This window comes from Orycteropus afer, unplaced genomic scaffold, assembly GCF_000298275.1.
Source record: "Orycteropus afer afer isolate SDZICR_OR568_19922 unplaced genomic scaffold, OryAfe1.0 scaffold00321, whole genome shotgun sequence".
Classification (NCBI taxonomy): Eukaryota; Metazoa; Chordata; class Mammalia; order Tubulidentata; family Orycteropodidae; genus Orycteropus; species Orycteropus afer.
Genome location: NW_006921908.1, coordinates 2,090,000 through 2,111,109, shown reverse-complemented (window position 1 = coordinate 2,111,109; position 21,110 = coordinate 2,090,000). Strand labels below are relative to the sequence as shown.

General features: G+C 41.4%; 1 protein-coding gene across 1 annotated transcript in view; it reads right to left on the bottom strand.

Annotated features, from left to right (window-relative positions):
- LGR4 (leucine rich repeat containing G protein-coupled receptor 4) overlaps positions 1-20,065 on the bottom strand; it is a 159,274-nt gene extending 139,209 nt beyond the window's left edge. Inside the window, exon 1 of the mRNA XM_007951958.2 lies at positions 19,629-20,065. Within this exon, the coding sequence (XP_007950149.1) occupies positions 19,629-19,813 (185 nt within the window). The 5' untranslated portion in view covers positions 19,814-20,065. The remainder of the gene's footprint in view (positions 1-19,628) is intronic.
- Positions 20,066-21,110: the final 1,045 nt, after the last annotated feature.

The following is a 21,110-nucleotide window of genomic DNA, read 5'->3' as shown; positions in this document are numbered from 1 at the left end:
GTAATAGGCCTTGGGTTACTGCTGGTAATCCTGCCTTCCCCTTGTAGGGTTAGAGGAGGTCAGAACATGTGGCCTCCTTGTCGTTTTTGCAGCTTCAAAACAGGCAGTGTTTTAAACAAAAAGGGGTGAATTTTAAGATTAAGAGCTTTGGGTGAGTTTTCCCTATGAATTCATAGTTGTGAAGGTCAGTTAAGTGAAAATAAAGAAGAAAGGTGAAATAACCAAGGTTAAATGATTTATGATAAAAAATTAGAGGCACTAAAAAGGGGAAGTAAGTTTCAGATACTCTTGTGATGTCCAATTTGGTCTTTTTTTTTTTTCTTTTCTGTCTTTTAATGCTTTCTTCATGTATAATATTCTTACTATCATCCCACAACTCCTCTTGTCTTTAGTCATTAGTGTTTAACACATCAAAAGTATGCCCTCTCTCTCTTTTTTTTAATTGTGACATCTAATCTATTCTTGAGATGGTCTCTAAATTCAGGTAGAATATATTCTAGATCATACTTTGGCTCTCATGGACTTGTTTTAATTTTCTTCAGCTTCAACTTGAATTTGCATTTGATGAGTAGTTGATGAGTTATTCCACAGTCAGCCCATCACTTTATTCTAACTTAGGATACTGACTTTCTCCATATCTCCTTCCACAGATGTAGTTGATCAGATTCTGTGTATTCAATGTAGCAAGATCATGTGTATGGTCATTGTTCATGTTGTTGAGAAAATGTACTTCCAAAGAATAAGTCCTAGGTCTTGGAAAATTCTATCGTGCAATCTCCAGCTTCACTTCTATCACCAAGGCCATATTTTTAACTACCAATTCTTCTTCTTTGTTTCCAACTTTTGCATTCCAATCACCAGCAGTCATCAATGCATACCTAACATTAAAAAAAAAAAAAAAAAACACCGAAACTCACTGCCATTGAGTTGGATCCGACTCATAGCAACCCCTCCTTGGGTTTCTGAGACATTATCACTATGGAAGTAGATTGCCCAACCTTCCTCATGAGGAGCGAATGGTGGGTTTGAACCAGCCTCTGGTTAGCAGTCAAATGCCTTACGCAGTACTCCACCAGAGCTCCCAAACTGAACATAGAGAGTAGCTAAAGTGAAAGGCAGAAATAAAAGAGGCAAACAGAAGATTGCAAAAGGCGGCTCAAGAAGACAAAGTAAAGTATTGTGATAAACATGCAAAGACCCAGACTTAAAAATTAAAAGGGAAGAACATGCTCAGCATTTTTCATGTTGAAAGAACTGGAGAAAAAAAATCAAATCTTGAGTTGCAATATTGATGGATTCTATTAGCAAAATATTGAACAATGCAGGAAGCATGAGAAGAAAATAGAAAGAATAGAGTCACTGTACCAAAAAGAATTGGTTGACATTCAACTATTTCAGGAGGTAGCATATGATCAAGAACCAATGGTACTGAAGAAATCCACAATTCACTGAAGGCATTAGTGGAGAGAAGGCTTCAGGAATTGACGGAATACCAATTGAGATGTTTACAAACAGATGCAATGCTCAAAGCACTCACTTATCTATGCCAAAAAATTTGGAAGAGAGCTACCTGCCCAACTGATTGGAATATTTGCCCCCATTCCAAAGAAAGGTATTTATTTCAAAAGAATGTTGAAAATATCTAACAATATCATTATCAAACTGACTGCTGTCGAGTCAGATCCAACTCATAACGACCCCTCCTCGGGTTTCTGAGGCTGTATCACTATGGAAGTAGACTGCCTAAACTTCCTTCCAAGAAGTGGCTGGTGGATTTGAACTGCCAGCTTTCTGGTTAGCAGTCCAATGCCTTAGGTATACTACACTACCAGAACAAAGTAAAATTATGCTGAAGATTATTAAAAGAATGGTTGCAGCAGTGCATCACCAGGAAACAGCCAGAAATTCAAGTTGGATTCAGAAGAGGATGTGCAGTTAAATGCTATCATTGCTGATTTCAGATGGATCTTGGCTAAAAATAGAGCATAACAGAAAGATGTTTACCTGTGTTTTATTTACTGTGCAAAAGCATTCAACTGTGTGAATCATAAAGAATTATGGTTAACATTGTAAAGAATGGGAATTCCAAAACACTTAATTTTGCTCATGCAGAACCTGTACATAGACCAAAAGGCAGTTTTTCAAATAGAACAAGAGGATCCACATGGTTTAAAATGAGGAAAAGTCTGTGTCAGAGTTGTAGTCTTTCACAATACATATTCAATCTGTATGCTGAACAAATAATCCAAGAAACCAGACTATATGAAGAAGAAGAATGCAGCATCAGGATTGGAGGAAGACTCATTAAAACCCTGCAATATGTAGATAAAACAACCATGAGTGCTGAAAGCAAAGAGGACTTGAAGCACTTACTGATGAAGGTTAAAAACTATAGCCTTCAGAATGGATTACACCTCAACATGATGAAAACAAAAATCCTCACAACTTGACCAATAAGCAACATCAGGATAAATGGAGAAAGATGAAGTTTTCAAGGATTTCATATTACTTGGCTTCACAATGCCCATAAATGAAAACTTCTAGAACTGATAAAGGAATTCAGCAAAGTTGCAGGGTATAAGGTCAACAAACAAAAACCAGTTTAGTTTCTATATACCAGCAATGAGAAGTCTGAAAGAGAAATTAAGGAACTAATTCCATTTATGAGCATTTATGAGAATAAAATACTTAGGAATAAATCTAACTAGGGACATGAAGGACTTATACAAGGAAAACTATAAAACACTGCTTAAAAGATTAAAAAAAATCAAAACCAAACTCACTTCCGTCAAGTCAGATCTGACACATAGCGACCCCTCTTTGGGTTTCTGAGGAGGTATCACTACAGAAGTAAATTGCCCAACCTTTCTTCTGAGGAGCAACTGGTGAGTTTGAGCCACCGGCCTTCTAGTTAGTAGTCAAATGCATTAGGCACTATGCCACCAGAGCTCCTATATATGAAAAGGAGTGAGATGTAATAATTCCTATTAGCATGCCATTACACAGTTTATGCTCAGTAATGATACCAACATTCATCAGAAATACCTTCTATTTGATCACTTCTAGACTTCCGGTAATATGGAGGAATAGGCAGACAAGCAACACAGACCCTCTTCAACAAAGAAAAGAAAAAACAATTGACAGAGATGCAGAAGATAATCCTGGAACCCTGAGCTTTGAAAGGAACTATATAGAAGTGGATTAGGCACCAACTAGTGGAAAAACCTGAATGAAAACAGTGAGTACAGAGATGGTTGGAGCTATGGACTGTTACCTACTCTGATGGGACCAACAGCCTGAATATTTCCAAGTGGTGTTGGGACCTGAGAATTGACCTAAAGATCAGCCCTGGTCACCAAGGGCTACAGGGACAACTGCACTGGTGGCCTATGACTAGGAAGGGAAACAGCAAGAAGGGAGACAACCTGAGCTGTTGACTTTCTGCTGTCCGGAGGGTGCAGCCATTTTGATTGTTCACAGGAGGCAGTTATTTTGAATATTTAAAGTGACCGAGGGTGCAGTCATTTTGAACCTTTACAAGTGGCAACCATTTGGGATTTTAAAGTGATAGCATTCTCATTCGGATTCCAGGGACCTAAGAATAAGTTCTGTTTGCCAAGGTCAGCAGTGACATATGAGAGGCTGACAACAGCAAAAGAGACAGGTGGTGAGTGTATAAGGGCTGTCAGCTAGTGAACAGAGGAGCACAGTACCCTGCTTGTGTAGATAATATACAAAGAAAACAAAAATCGTGGGCAAGTCACTCAAACATACACTCACCAATTAAATATAAACAACAACAAAAAAGAATGTCATAATGCCTCAGAGAAAACAGAGCATCACAGTCCACACAAAGAAGCAAGATAAAGCAGGAGAAACAAGGGACCACGATATAGACTCAAAACACATCCCTGAGGAAGACACAGCATTAGAACTCCCTGATAAAGAATTCTAAAGAATTTTATTTAGGTATCTTCAATGAATTAAGAGACAGATCAAGGAAAACACAGAGAAAACCCTAGAACAATTTCAAAAGACAATACAAGAACAAAATGACAAAATACATGAAAAATTAGAAATGATACAAAATCTACACACAGAAATCCAGAAGATTAATACTAAATTTTCAGACATAGATAAGACATTGAATGGGCAAAGGAGCAGAATTGAATCAATGGAAGACAGAATTAGGGAGATTGAAGGTAAATACCTGAATACTTCTTTGGAAAGGGATAAATCAGAAAAAAGATCAAAACAACTGAAGAAAGCCTAAGGTTCATGTGGGATACCATCAAAAGGAATAACCTACATGTAATCAGAATTCCAGAACAGGAGGAGACAAATAAAACCACAGAGAAAATTGTTGAAGATTTGTTGGAAGAGAATTTTCCTGGTGCGACGAAAGATGCGAATATATCCATTCAGGAAGTCCAACAAACCCCAAACAGAATAGACCCCAAAAGAAAATCCCCAAGACATATCATCATCAAACTCACCCAAACCAAAGACAAAGAAAGAATCATGAGAGCAAGAATCATGGGAAAAACGAAAAGTTACCTACAAGGGGCAACCAATAAGACTAAGCTCGGATTTCTCAACAGAAACCATGCAGGCGAGAAGACAACGGGATGGCATATATAAAACCCTGAAAGAGAAAAATCTCCAACCAAGAATTAGGTACCCAGCAAAACTGCCCCTCAAATATGACGGTGAAATTAGGACATTTCCAGATAAGCAGAAATTAAGGGAACTTGTTAAAACCAGACCAACCTTATCGGAGATGCGAAAAGGAGCCTTTTGGACAGAGAAACAATAATCGCAAACAATAACTGACAATTAACACACATGATGATATAACCCAGAAACCAAACCAGCTATGGAAGTATCCAAAGTAAATAAGCCTACAAGATTGTAAACAGGGAACCAGAGACATCAATTGACTAATGAGGACAACTACAAACCAAAAAGAGGGAAAAAACTGTGTTGTTACAGAATTTCTAGATGGTAGGAAAGTTAAGACAACTACAAAATAGAACGGACTGTTCTAAACTTGGAAAGAAAACTACAAATCATAGGGTAACCTCAAAGAAAAATGATAAACCTTCACATCAAAAAAAGAGGACCAACATAAATATTCAGCAAATACTAAAACAATAGCAATGAAGGAAATTATAACATGATTCATAAACAAAACGAGCTCAGCATAGAAAATTATATGGAACAAAGAAATTGACACCACAAAATGAAAATGACAGCAACAAATTCATATTTGCCAATAATTACATATCTGGCAAGGGGCTTATCTCTAAGATTTACAGCAGAAGAATGGATGACCAAACTATGGTACATACACATAACGGAATGCTATGCAGCACTAAAGAATAATGTAGAGTCTGCAAAACACTGCATAATATGGATGAACTTAGAGGACATTTTGCTGAAATAAGTCAATCACAGAAGGACAGATACAGTATTAGTTCGTTGCTGTGGAGGGTCAAGGAAAGGTTTATATACAGAGGGAAACTTTGTTGACTGCCAGGGGTGGGAGGGGAAGGAAGGGGAGGAAACACTGCAAAAAAAAAAAAAAAAAGCATTGATCCATGCCAATTTAGTTTTGTGCATTTCACTGTACATAAATTTTATTCCAATTAAATGCATTAAAAACAAAAAGAAATATGTTCTATTTGTAAAATCAGGAAAGGTGTACATCAGAGTTGTCCCCTTTCACAATATGTATTCAATCTGTGTGCTGAAAAAATAATCCAAGAAGGTGACTGTATGCAAAATGCAGCATCAGGACTAGAGGGAGACTCATTTATGATATGCAGATGACAAAATCTTGCTTGCTGAAAGTGGAGAAGAGATGAAGCACTTACTGATGAAAATCAAAGACTACAGTCTGCAGCATGGATTATGCTGCAACATAAAAAAAACAAAAATCCTCATAATTGGATCAATAAGCAACATCACAATAAATGGAGAAACGACTGAATTTGTCAAGGATTTCATTTTACTTGGATCCACAATCAATGCCCATGGGAACGGCAGCCACGAGACCAAAAGATACATTGCACTGGGCAAATCTGCTGTAACAGACCTCTTTAAAGTGTTAAAGAGCAAAGATGGCACTTTGAGGACTAAGGTGTGCCTGACCCAAGCCATTAATATTTTCAATTGCTTCATATGCATGTGAAAGCTGGACAATGAATAAGGAAGACTGAAGAAGAACTGATGCATTGAATTGTGGTGTTGGTGAAGAATATTGAAAATACTATGGACTGCCAGAAGACTGAACAAATCTCTCTTGGGAGAAGTAAAGGTGGAATGTTCCTTACAGGTGAGAACAGCTAGACTGCACCTCATCTACTTTGGTCATGCTGTCAGAAGGGATCAGTCCTTGTAGAAAGAGATCATGCTTGGTAAAGTAGAGGATCAGTGAAAAAGGGTAAGACCCTAAATGACATTGACAAAGTGGCTGCAATGATGGGCTCGAGCAATGATTGTGAGGAGGGCACAGGCCTGAGTAGTGTTTCGTTCCATGGTACACAGGGTCTCTATCACTAGATGGCACCTAACAACAACAACAAATGACAGGATCTCATTTCCTTTTAGATAAATCACCAACTTATGTCAAAACCAGCCCACATGGCCTTGAAACTAGAAATTCAAGCTAGGGTAACTTGAGGTTGGAAAGGACTCTGATGATATGTATGTCATCATTTCCTCCATCAAAGTCATTAATCTCCTCATCTTTGGATGTCATAGGTTTTTTGTTTTGTTTTGTTTTTTCCTTCCTCTGGAATGCCACCTAAGCCAAGGTATTGCCAAGGGCAAATTCTTTTAACAGAAGATGACCTGAAAAAGACAGCAATTAACTTACCCCTCTTTTTCCACTTTCCTGGCCCTCTCTGCCACACTGCAGATTCAAATGTTACAAAGCAAAGTCATTATGCTAGTTGAACTGAAACACAGCCCCCAAGTAGAAGGCTGGTACTATATAATAGAAATTTTTAAAGGTCAGTGCAGCAGTGTTTAGCTAGCATGAGGAATATCAATCGATCTTTTTCTGGACTGATAAAAAGATAACCAGTAAAGCATACTGTGCTCAAGGCATTTTCTATCAGAAATCAAGCATGTGTGTTCCCATCTTGTGTATCCATCAAGTACATATCACACATCAAACTGCAAAGGGCAGCACCCAGTGCCCTGCATCCACACACATACACATATTCCCTCTGGTGAAATATACGATTAAGCAGGAAACCCCACCATGGAAGCAGGCCATACAAACTTAAGCTGATATTGCAATTGAATGGCCCAAAATATACATTTCCATAGAATGCAATAGGACTTTGGAAAATGCAGTCTGATAACTAACAACAGAGTCTGTGGTGAGCTCACAAACTTACCACCCAACCTACCATGAAGTATGAAGCCTTCTGCTGCATGCCCTTACAGCCCCAGACTGTTTGCAAAAGACAGGAATGAAATATTCCATATGTTTTCTTTGTCAGTGACATGGCTATTGAAAGCAAGGCCACGGTAGTCTCCCTGCTGAGGGACTGGGTCAAGCTATTCATGTGTAACCAGGCAGATGTCAGAATAGTAATGGGAAAAAAATTTCAAACTTTTTTTTTAAGAAAGAAACCCAGTGTGGAAAATGCATAAGTGTATTAGAAATATTCAGTCAACCTAAGCTGTAAGTATTGCTGCATACATTATTAACCTGCGGTTCTGGTTTTATGATTCATTTTCAAATCAGATTGGAGTGAAAACCCAGAAAAATTTTTTCAAGTTTCAACTGTGCTTAATAAGAATGCCAGTTAATTTATTAGAAATATACAATATTTTAAAGACAGTATTTAAATGCCATATTTTAAGATAATAACCTTTTCTTTATCCACAAAACACAAGCATTAGTACCAACTATGAAAGACCATATTAAAAAAAAAAATCTCACTGCTGTCTAAGTTGGGTCTGACTCATAGCAACCCATTCTTGGGTTTATGAAGCAGTACCTCTACAGAGGTATACTGCCCAATCTTCCTTCCGAGGAGTGGCTGGTAGGGTTGAACCGCCAGCCTTCTGGTTAGCAGTCAAATGCCTTAGGCACTATGCCACCAGAGCTCTCAAAAGGCCGTTATGTTGTTGTTGTTGTGTGCTGTCGAGTCGGACCCGACTCATAGCAACCCCTCCTTGGGTTTCCGAGGCAGTATCACTATGGAAGCAGACTGCCCAACGTTCCTTCCAAGGAGGGACTGGTGGGTTTGAACAACCAGCCTTCTGGTTAGCAGTCAAGTGCCTTAGGCACCATGCTACCAGACCAGATAGGTATCAAATAAATAGTAAATACAAATATCAAGTAAATAGTAAAATACATATTCAAAGTACTTGAAAGAAAAAGATGCCTCATTAGCTGAATATTTCTAGAAACAAAGTGAGGTGAAGAAGTAAGAACACAGCTATGCTGTCAATTCTGAGTAAATCTTATCCAAACTCAACTCTGAAAGTGATCTAAGAAATGACAGTGGCCACTTGTTGGAATGAGGGCTCCCAAAGAGTTAACACTGTTTAAATGAAAATCCTTGGTATTTTGAGGTCTGGGAGTAGAACATTAGTAGCTAAAGATAACACTGCCTTAGTCTTTACACTTTGGGACTTTAAAGAACAAGGTCATGCCTGCTTGCTCTGAGGAGAAAAACTGTATTCCCCCATTAGGACTGCAGCTTTTTACTTGACCAGCCATCTCAGGAAAGCAAGGTCAAGTTACAAAGACCAAAGCAAGATGATCCAACTTTCCCATGAGCAGTGTATTCCAAAGAAACTCTACCCACCACCAGGCTTTCTTGCTAGAAGACAAATGGTGGTGGTGGTGGTGGTGTGTGCCATGGAGTCACTTCCAATTCATAGTGACCATTCCTTACAGGACAGAGTAGAACTGCCCCCATTGGATTTCCAAGGCTGAAATCTTTAGGAAGGAAACCGCCGTATCTTTCTCCTATAGAGCTGCTGGTGGGTTCCAACAGCTAACCTTTTGGTTAGCAGCCAAGTACTTTAACCGGTGCACCACCAGGGCTACTCTCATAAAGATTATAACCTAGGAAATGCTATACTCTGTCCTACAAGGTCACTATGATCCAGAATCAAATTGACGGGTTTGTTTATTTTCCTGCAGAGTGGCTGGTGAGTTCGAACCACCAACCTTCTGGTTAGCAGGTGAGCATTTAACCATTGTACCATCAGGGTTCCTAGAAGGCAAGTAGTACCACCTGTACCAAAAAACCTAGAACTAGTAGCTGGCAAGATGATTCCAACTCAAGGCAACCCCATGGAGTCACACTAAAATTGTACTCCATAGGGTTTTCAAGGCAGTGGCCTTTTGGAAGCAGAATGTCAGGTACTTCTTGTGAGGCACTTCTAGACGGGTTTAAACCTTCAACCCTTCAGTTAGTAGACAAAGACTTAACCATTTGCTCCAGCCAAGGACTCCTGTAACATCTGTAAGGTATTTTTATAAAAACGTAAGTAATTGTCTCTGTCTCCACCAAGATTTTTATGGTTTCCTGACTCTAAAAAATCTGTCAGATGAGTAGACTTTTTCCATTAGCCCAGTGGCTCAGGCTCACCTATGACATCTATGATAGGTTTAGACCTTGATATACAAAGAACTAGAGAAAGAGGGTTCAGGATTTTAAATCGCAGAGATAACAGACGTGGGCAACCTCAGTCACCCCTCAGCGCAATGGCAACAAATTGGACCCTCACTATCAGCAGAGTGGTCATGCTAGAGAGACTCTCGGGAGCCGAGTCTGTTTCACAGCTGTGGCCCTTGAAGCTAAGTCAAGCTACCTCTTTTCGCAGATGGGAAAACTAATGTCCAAAGGGGTCAATTAAGTAACTTGCCCAAGTTAGGAACACCCTCCTGAGCTCAGGGATCTTGATTCCCTGGGTCATACTCTCAAAAACAAAACCATAGTTGAAAGTTTGTTCATGAAATTAGGCCTATAAAAGAAGCCTGGATAGTCAACAGTGATGTAAAAGGCTGGATTATATCACCAGACTCAAAATGACCTTGAGAGGAACAGAAGGCCAACGAGAAAATTTTTCTTGGTGGCTTAGTGCCTAAGGCATTTGACTGCTAACCAGAAGACTGGTGGTTCAACCCCACCAGCCACTCCTTGGAAAGAAGGTTGGGCAATCTACTCCCATAGTGATACTGCCTTGGAAACCCAAGGAGGTCACTATGAGTTGGATCCGACGACAGTGAGTTTTTTTGTTGGGTTTTTTTTTTTTTTTGAGATAGTCAAAGACGGGAAAATATTTTTAAGGGAAAAAACAGGTACTAATCAAAGAGAAGAAATGAAGGTAGCTAGAAAGGATGAAAACTGAAATTATGATAAATTACAAAACACTGTAGTAAACTCACAATGTTTTTTCTTTTTTTAATATAAAAAAACATTATACTAAAATAGTTGTCATTGTTGTATGCCATCGAGTTGGACCTAACTCATAGTGACCCCTCCTTGGGTTTCCGAGGCAGTATCACTACAGAAGTAGATTGTCTAACCTTCCTTCCGAGGAGTGGCTGGTGGGTTCGAGCCACAAGCTTTCTGCTTAGCAGTCAAGTGCCTTAGGCACTAAGCTAACCAGAACTCCTTAAAATATTTGAGATGTAGTAAAGTCACTTACTATTTTCTTCTTAAAACTCAGATCAAATTATATGAGAATTCTGTATATACTTCAAATTCGGTGAGAAACAGATTCATTAAAGAGGACCCCAAAGGCAATTATCAAATTTGAAAATGCAGAGACTGCGTTAATTTAGCCCATAAGACAAGAGACGGAAGAGCATATAAACTATCTTCAAGCACGTTAAGAAACTTGAAGGTCCATGGTCGACATTGTTTGTTTTCTCTCCCCCACCACAAGAAAGAGTTGACATTTAGATTAGAGCTCCTAAAATGTAAGTTGGGAGCTCTGGTAGCATAGTGGCTAAAGCACTTGACTGCTAACCAGAAGGCTGGCGGTTCAAACCCACCAGCCACTCCTCGGAAGGAAGGTTGGGCAATCCTACTTCCGTAGTGATACTGCCTCGGAAACCCAAGGAGGGGTCGCTATGAGTCGGGGCCGACTCGACGGCACATAACAACAACAACAACAAAATGTAAGTTATTTAAGAGACAGTGTTTTCTCATTCTCTAGTGAGTTCTCCCACAAGAACACAGCCTTCTGAGATGGTTTGCACACACAGCAAGGGCAATCTAGAACGGAGTGACAAGCTTGGGTCTCCTCTCTCCTGAAAAAAATCTGGTCTGTCAAGCCCTTCAGAAAGGCACTCCTTGTTATTCATATAGTTTCTTCAAGGGCCTGCCTCCAAGCATGAAGTTGTCCCCTAGGCAAAGGGAAAAATCCAGAAGTTAATCAACATCATAGGCCAGTCCCCAGTGTTTCAAAGAAAAGACTGCCAACTTCGAAGCACACCTTCAGTCCTGCATGCACGTTCAAAACAAGAAATGTGAAGAGAGTGAGAATTATAAAATCTACCTCCCTTCATATGAAAGCAGCTCTAATCAAGCTCTTTGGGTGAGTTTCGATACTGCCACTTGTACTGAACTACCCTGTGGTTTACACACATGGGAACCTCAAAGCCTGAGGGGAGGAGAGGGGAAGTGAGACCTAAAGTAATCCTGGGTACGTTCCTTAGCTATGCCTACCACTGCTCCAAGGTAAAGAAGCTGTCTTCCTGCCAAATTTATGTCACTCTTCTTAGGAACAAAAATTTTCCCAAATAGAACTTAAACAATTCAAGGGAATAGGGAGAATATAACCAGCGTTGTTTCTGGACACTGGGTTCTAAAATCTGATTTAAATATCCTAAATATTTTTTGGTCAGGATGCATTAAGATTTTTCTTTCAATGGTCAACTTTATTTTTAAAATTATATATTTTGAAAAATACTTACATTCTTAGTATAAAAACAGAGAAGCAAAAGCTAAAGCAGCTTATATATCCTTTTACTTATCTTCATTCAGAATACTTAAATATGAAGGACACAAGGTCACTAGATCTCTTATATTAAATATCCATCCTCCACACACGTATTCTCACTAACACAGATAACAGACCAGTCTGGGACCTAAGAGTATACCCAGTCTTGGCCTAGCTACTTCCCAAAATATCTATGCTTTACATACGCTTACAGGGATATTCTTATGGTCCAACATGTTGCCACATGAGAGTGGTGTGATGTTTTACCCATAAGACCTTCCAGTACAGAAAGCTAAGAAAACTACAAAAATGCATTTTTTAAAAATGTTCATTTCTTGGATCCTACAAGGGCAGTCCTGAACCTCAATCACTTGCATCTAAAATAAGAAATGCATAATGCCAAATCTGGCTTTAGATGTACCATGATGAGGACCAGCTAGCATGCTTTTCTAGCAATTAAAAAGATGTAATGTTATGGGAATACGTTTTAGAGCAAAAAAACAACCAACTCAAACATTCAGTTTTAATTGCTCATACGCGGCACAGCATACTTCACTATACTTTATGAACCTCGCTAAAAACCAGTCCCAGAGTTTAATAATAAATACTTGTCTATGTGTGGCTGAATCCAGAGTATATTACTATATAATTACATCTTGCTATTTAAAAGGGGTATTTGAGGGCAACTTGCTAAAGTCTTTAAAAGTGGAGAAGTTATTAAACTTACACGAACTATAAAATCAGGCTCTGTCTCACGCTAAGCCCGATTTCTAAACTCAATTTTGAACTCACCCAATTTCAGACAATAGAGCTAACACCTGGCATACTATTATAGCCATCAGGTGTTTAAAGACACAAAAGAAATGTCAAGAAAGGGCAGACAAATTAGTCATTGTGTAAGAATACTGATTTACTAAATACCCCAGTTTTGTTTTGTTTTATTTTGTTTCCTCTCCACTGACAGGATTTAAAATTAAAGCATTCCATCATTTTCAATCAAGGTTTTTAAGAGTTACATTTCACTGAACAAAGGTAGAAGGAAAAAAAAAGGACAAAGTTATCCATGTTCTTTTACATATAAAAAAACATGTTCTAGCATTGGAAATAACTTGAAGGTCTCAAAGACAAAGAGCAAGCTGGATGACATTTCTAAACTCAAAACCTTGGATCTAGTTAAAAAATTAAAAAAGCAAAGCTGTGTTGTCAAGAATACTCTAAGTTACACTGGTTAAATTTTTCAGTTAAAGGTACACTTGGCAAGGTTTAACTTTTTATAGCCCATGTATACCAACAAAAAGGAGCCCGTGTGACATAGTGGTTAAACTCTGTTGCTAATCTGAGCCACTCCAGCTAACCAGCCACTCCATGGGAGAAAGATTATAGCCTTGGAAACCCTATGGGGCAAGTTCTACTCTGTTCTATAGGGTCACTGAGTCAGAACTGACCTTACTGCAACAGGTTTGTTTTTTGGTTTTATGGCAACAAATATTGTGCTTTTATGGATGTTTATAATTTTCTGGAAGAAAACATCAAAGTAGGAGCCAGTCTTAGATTTCAGAGAATCACTGAAAGGATTCTACAACTTCATTTGCTTAATATTCGACACAGATTCATAGAAATTCAAAGCAGAAACATTAGCCATCAGCTAGTCCCAAAACCATTATTTGCAGATAAGAAAAATGGGATAGAATAAAAGGATAGGTAGAACGAAAAAGTTCAGAAACCAAACCCAAAATACTGAGGTATCAGTGCTTTCCACTATTATAGTTGACTAAAGTAAGAATCAGAGAGAGACAGATTGACAGAAACAGAGGCCAAGAAAATGCCTAAACTTGCCTGGATCTACGTACCAACAAAGAACTTTCCTATGAGATTAAGTTTTCAAATATTACCTTACAATTCTAATGTTAACAGCCAAGTGCTTGGACATAAAATCTTTATGATACCACACCTGGCATAAACACTTATTTTGACTGGAAATCATTAAATATTAGTGGTTAATGCAAGCATTCTGTTATACATAGGGTTGCTATGAGACTTGATACCAGCTAACAAATAAGGAGCCTAGAATGAGAGCAGCACTGGTTCAAGTACAGCTCAGACTGTATCCAGTGCACTATAGCCTTATGAAGCAGTGAGCTTCCCATTCAACAGAAATCCTCCAGAAAAGCTAGACAACTGCTAAGTGTTCCATGATTTAGATACTATACTTCACTTAAAAAGAACCCCAAAAAAATCCACTGCCATCGAGTCAGATCCGACTCACAGCAACCCCTCCTAGGGCTTCCAAGGTGGTATCACTACAGAAGTAGATTGCCCAATCTTTCTTCCAAGGAGTGGCTGGTGGAGAAACCAAAAGGAAAAAAAAAAAAAAAAAACCACCAAACCCACTGGCATCGAGTCCATTCCGACTCACAGCAACCCCCACTGGTTTTCCGAGATGGTAAATCTTAACAGAAGTAGATTGCCCAGTCTTGCTTCTGCAGAGTGGCTGGTGGGTTTGAACGACCAACTTTCTGGTTAGCACTCAGATGCCTTAGGCACTGTGCTACCAGAGCATATAAAAATCAAAAGTCACATTTAAAAAAAAAAAAAAAAGAGAGAGAGAGAGAAAATCCTTGGCAATAAGAGTTGCTGACTTCTTTGTCAGAAGAGGACACTAATGTACATGACCCACTCAAGGCTGCTCTTGTGACTTATCAACAGATCTGGAACATATTCCCAGCACAATGATGTATTTAAAGGGAACCTAGCAGTTTGTAAAATAAAGGATCTACACTTCAGGATTTCAAAATATTGTCCTTATTTAGAATAAAGTTCACTTGTATATAATACACAAATGCATCTTTAGAAAGACCCATTATACAAACTAGGATAACACTGAAATTTACAGGTAATAATTAAGAAACGAGATATCAAAACTTAGACTATCGATAAACATACAAAAATTTAGTCACTTATTAATGACCTGCTAGGGAATACAGTCATTATCAGGAAATATAAGAAAATATTTTCAAATGACACTATCAAAAGAAGAAAGTTGTTGGATGGAGAGAAAAACCACACCTTAGGGAAGACTCTGAGATGATCCCAAAAAGAGAAGAAAAAGCAACAGGTTCTTAAACACTTCAAAAGCCCCACCAGTATCCATCAATCCTATATAAAAAGCTCAATAACCTGCTCATGTACAGGACACTCAGGCCATGAAGGTTTGAGAGATTATGACTAATTATATGGAACTGAGGATACTGAGTAACTAACTCTTTGTACAGTATCCAAATTACTAAAACAGAGTGATTTTATTTTCCAAGTGCTAAACCATATCCACAGGAAACAAGAAAGGTTATTCTACCCCAGCAAAGTGCCTAAACTCGTCATGCATTCTACAAGTCTCCATGGCAAATTCCCTAACACACACTTCTACATACAAAGAACTCCTCCAAGTGAGCAGTAATGAACACACTGGTGCCACTTCAACTAGACAGATATTCTGCTGTTCCTGGAATCTTTTTGTAAGAGAATTCATCACATTACTGTCACCTTGCCATCCTAAAACTGTAAAATCATAACATTATACAAGCAGCCTTAGAAATAATCTAGTAAATCCAATTGCTTCATTTTTCAGATGAGGAAACTGTCAACCAAAAAAGTGTAATGACTTGCCTGAGGTCAGACAATTATTCAGTACTGTGGTAAGGACTAAGATGACCAACCCACCATTATCTTCCTAAAGCCTCAGAAACAGCCTTTATAATCTTAAACTATGCACTAGATATCATCGATGATAGTGAAAATTTGTGCTCTGGGTCACAGTTCTCAAAAGTGTAACAGTAACAAAAACCCTCCCAGCCACCACTGTAATTTCATCTCTTTTTCTCCCAATCAAGAAAAAAGGTATGTAGATGAGGACGAGTGACCTTACTCTAAGGCAACCTTAATACAGGAGTCATTTTGAATCCTTTTGAAAAAGTAAACTTCAGTATTTTAATATTAGTCAGTAACTTTACTTCCTTTAACACACTTCAGGGTAAATTGTGACAAGGCAGTGCACTGTGACACAAGATTGACAACTGCTATTCTAAAACACAGGCAGTCCCCAGGTTAGGAATGTTCCACTTAGGACAACTCGTACTTGCCTTTAATGTTATGTGCATTTATTTGTCCTTGTTTTGAATCAAATGAACCAACCCCTACCCGCAACAAAGTCTTCATCACAATCACCTTCACTTGCTGCACATGCAGCTTTAAAGGCATTCAAAAGACTTCAAGCTTTTTTTGTTGTTGATTTTGCACTAAACGTTAAATAAGGACTGTATGCACCTGTTCTGACCTACCTACAAATTTGACTTAAAGACACACTTAGGTATGGATCTCACTCATAATCTGAGGACTGTCCATAGAAATAATCACTACAGGTGCAGCAAACAGTGTGAAAACAAGAATACCGTAAACAATACTGAGGATTATCTCTGCCTCTAGCCCCAGCCTCTGATGAGGCAGCTTTCAGCAGGAAATCAACACCATCAGACTGAACAAGTTTAAACGAGCCTAAAGGAGAAGCAAATATCCTCTCTCTGGGGCCTTCTCAAATCACTGGATAAAAGGCTAAATGCTGAGCACGCTGAGCTTAACAATCCTATATGGGAATCTCATGTCTGAACTCCAAACCCCAATGCTGTCCCTTGACGTCTTTACTTCCCGCTCCAATATCTTTAAGCACTCTTTATATATCAGGCTCTGTGGACTCAAAGTAAGTAAAATGACATCTCTACTCCCTAACCATCAGCAAGTCTCAGGGTCTCCAAAGTGTGATGCATCCACCTAGGGTTCACTTATAAAACCAGACAGATATATATATATATATATACACACAAACACATATACACACACATACACTTATGTAATTTTTTATGTATTAACAAATCGGCTTTGGTGCCCATGCTCAAAGAAATGAACGTACAGGAATAGGTGAACATGAGTTTGGGGACCATGGATCTTGTCCTTAGGTGAGTAACTGTGGCTCACTGAAGTTAGCGGGAAGGGGGCGGATGAGAAAGAGCCTCCAAGTGACTCTAAGAGGACCTGTTAAATTCCACTAAAGTGTGTGGACTCGCAGCACCTGCCCCTCTCACGTGCCTTTTGAGAATCACTGGACTAGTTGGTTTCGTCATGCATAAAACATAAATATTTTGTTGTTGTTGGGTGCCACTGAGTCAGTTCCAACTCACAGGGACCTCATGCGCTGCAGAATGGAACACTGTCCAGTCCTGCGCCACCCTCACAACCACTGCTATGATTGAGCCCATCTCCTTGCGGCCACTACATCAGTCCACCTTGTTAAGGGTCTTCCATTATTTGCTGACCCACAACTTTACCAAGCATGATATCCTTCTCCAGGGACTGGTCTCTTCTGATAACATGACCACATCTGGCCATTCTTGCTTCTAAGGAATAATGCGGCTATATTTCTTCTAGGACTGAAAAAGAGGATTTCAAGGGCAGTATATTTTTGTTACCTTTCTTTTGTCTTGGAAATGCAAATATACTGTCCTTGGAATCTCCTATAAATAGGATGTCCATATAAATTGTAGTCCAAACTGGAATACTTTTGGGGGTGAGATGTGGCATTAGCAGGATATATGGCCAATCCACCGACAGGCCACTCGACAACACCTCACAACCACCACCATCCCTACAGGCCATATATCTAGAAAGCATGACATGGTTACTCACCACTGCAGCTCAGAAAATGCTGTGATGATGCTGGGTCAGGCAATCTAATCTGGACTGGTGCCAATTATTGTCTGTTTCTCAAGCCATGAACAATAACTTTCTAAGGCACAAACTTGAGGACTGAGCATTTCACTGCCTTTGGTGAGCCCTAAGGGAAGATGCCTGAAGCTCTAAAGACAGGAGCATGTTCTCATGAAAACGTGGTAGGGTACTAACACACCACCATAAAATGTCCTTTTTCCTTACAGGGCAAGTCTACTCATTAACAGTCAAGGAATCTGCTAAACAAAGAACTTTAAAACTGATCAAAATAATTAAATCATACTTTTCAACTCTAGATACTTGAAAGAGGCTCAGAATAAAGGTATCCCTCTCTTTCTGCACGAATTCCTTAAACGTTTCTAGAGGACTTGGGGGAAACTAGCCCCACCTCCTTTATTCAGGGCATCCTCTCCTCACTTCACTCCCACTCAAACTTTCCCACTTAAAGTACCTTTGTGGGAAAACTTCTCTACGTGGCAAAAGTGAGCTTGTTGGGTAAGAGTTAAAGTTACCATACTGAAGGAAACAAACTTCAAACAGAAACCAACACCTGAGACATCTGAAAAACAAGAGGGGTGGGGAACTGGAGGCTGAAGAATGAAGTTCCAGGGCAACAGGCGTCACTAAAAGTCCATCTGCAGAGGGTAAGCAGAACACCTCACCACCAACAACCTGGAAACACAGCAGTGTTCTGGCCTGCATAAAAGATTTCATCACAGAGTTTTGGAAACTCTCTAAGAGATCTCTTTCAGTAGCTTTAAGGTAAAAGGAAATTCCCTTTAACCAAGGGCCTCTTGGAATCCCTTCCTCCCTCAAACAGTTCTTTCACTGCTCTTGATTTAATCACCCAACAGGCGACACAACATAACATGGACGAACAAGGGCACACACCCTGCACTCGATTACCCGAGTCTTTCTCTACTGGTGGCATTTGCCAACACCTATTTGAGATTCTTTTTCTTTTCTGAAAGAAAGGTCTCCAATCCTCGGGGTCCCTGTTTGAGGGAGATTCTTGTAAGTCAGGGCCATCTGAGAGTTTCTCCCGACCCCAGGCAGCTCAAACGAAAACTTGTGCTGGTTAAGGTGCAGCAGAGAGCTGCTGCCTACCTCGCGGGTTAAACTGAGCATACGCTTTGGAACTTTGTTTGTCTTCCAACATCCTTTACCTCGGGTTAGCAGTCCTTCTTTAAAAGGTCTTGTTGGGTAAGAAAAGTATTTTCACCATAAGAAACCTGCACTTTCCCCTTCTTCTCCCATGTTTCCGTCAGCCTCCTAAGCGTGCTCCAGAACCCCGGGCGTTTGTGGGGGAGTCCACAGTGGAACTGGGCCGAGGTGCCAGTTCGCGCTACCTGGACCGAGCCAAGTTATAAGGAGGGTCGCCCTGACTAGGGTACAGGTGTTTCCTCTCCCCACGTGCTGGAACGCAGGAGGCTCCAGGTGCTTCCCCAAGGAACGTGCCTCTGTCTGCAGGCTCAGGCCAAATCCTCCGCGCCCTCACCCCCGCCAGTCGCGAAGCTCTTGCCAGCTGAGCTGAGGCCCGCGTGAGAAGGGAAGGTCGCGTGAAAAAGCTGCCAGGGCCAAGCGTTTACGAATTCCTCTCTCCTCCTGGGTTGGCCTAAATACACTTAAGGGGGCGGGGTGGTGCTGGTATTGAATGCGTCCGAAAAGTCGGGTAAAAGAAGCTACTAGCGGCTCGGACCCGGCCTGGCAAAATTTGGAAAGTCTGCAACACGACCAGGCTGGGGCACAGCAACCCCTCGACACACACACAGGTGACCAGTGCCCCCCCGTGGGACACTGACCACTGGCTCCGCCCACGCGGCGCCCCCTGCCCCTCCCCCCGCACCCCCGCCACCCCCACTTACAGAGCTTGGGTGAAGGCACTGAGCCCCTCCGGCACGCCCGTCAGCCCCTTCCCGGAGCAGTCCACCCGACGGTCACCGTCGCAGATGCAAGGCGCAGTGCAGAGAGGCGGCGCCGCGCCGCTGGGCCCGGCCGAGCCGCGCAGCCCCAGGGCGAGGAAGCAGAGCAGCCCCAGAGGGCCCGGCATTGCGGCGCCCCCCCCCCGCGCCGGCCTCCCCCCGCCGCGGCGCTCGCTCCGCGTGCCTCCTCCGCCCTCGGACGCCCCCCGCTGCCCCGGGCCGCCGGTTTGCGGGCTGGGGCCGGGGCTCTACTCCCTCGGCGCTCCGCTGGGGCTTGGCCCCTTTAACAGTCCGCGGCGGCAGCAGCGCGGGGACACAGCGCTCCGTAGTTTCGCCGTTGCCGCTGCCCCATGGAAGCGCAGAGGCAACCCCGCTCCTCCGGCGGCTCAAGCCAGCCGGCTCGGCCAGGCGCAGCCGCGCCGGCCGCGTTCTGCCATCGTACCCTCCTCCCTGTCTTCGGCCTCGGGCCGCAGCCGCTTTTCAAGGTTGCCGAGCGCAGCTTTCAGCCATGCCGGCCCCTAGCTCCAGCCCCCGCCCGGCTCTCGCACAAACACCCAGGCTCTTGCTCGCTCTCCGCGCCGCCGCTCAAGCTCTTCCCGTCCTTTTCCCTTCTAGGGTTGCACGCTCGGGTTCCCAAGCCCCGGGCCACTGGGCTATGCAAATCGTTTAGGTACATGCAAAACTAACACTTCTCCCCGAGCGCCATTGGCTCGGGGAGGTCTTGAGCTCATTACTATGCATAGAGGGAGGCCGCCATTGGCCGAGAGTAGGACCAGAGGGGCGTGTTTCTCGGGCGTGAGTGACAAGGTGCTGGTGGTGGTGGTGGTGGTGGTGGTGGTGGTGGTGATTTAAGGCAAAATCCCTGACTTGGCTGGATTTGTGTGGCAGGTTGTGGATTGAAGGTGGAAAGATTGGAAGACAAGGAGTCTGTTTTTTGGTTTTGTGCTTTTTTTCCCTCCTCCACGCATCGATTTTTTTTTCCTCTGCAGAAATCGGATCTCCTAAATTGGATGACCTGAAAAGTGTAACTTGCCTCCACCATTCAGTTAAGTTTCAAATGACTCTCCACTGTTCCAAAGGGCAAGGACGTTGGGAGCTGTGGGAACGGAAAAAAGATTTTGGAGAGAAGAGGAAAAGTTTCCCTTCATCTGGTTAGTATTTGGGTTTCAGCTGTACCAGAAATTGAAACAAAGAACCTCCCTTCAGCCTCTCACTTCACCTGGAATCTTTATACCCATCTTGACCTGCATTTAGCGTTAGCAGTGAACCATCAACGATGCAGAGAGAGTTGGTGAAATTTGACTGCTTCCTTTCACACACTTTAAAATTCTGAAATACAGGGATGTTGTAAGAATCAAATGAGGTGATATTGCTGAACACTGGACAATTTCTGTAGACACAAAGCGTTTTGAATGCTAAGTGACT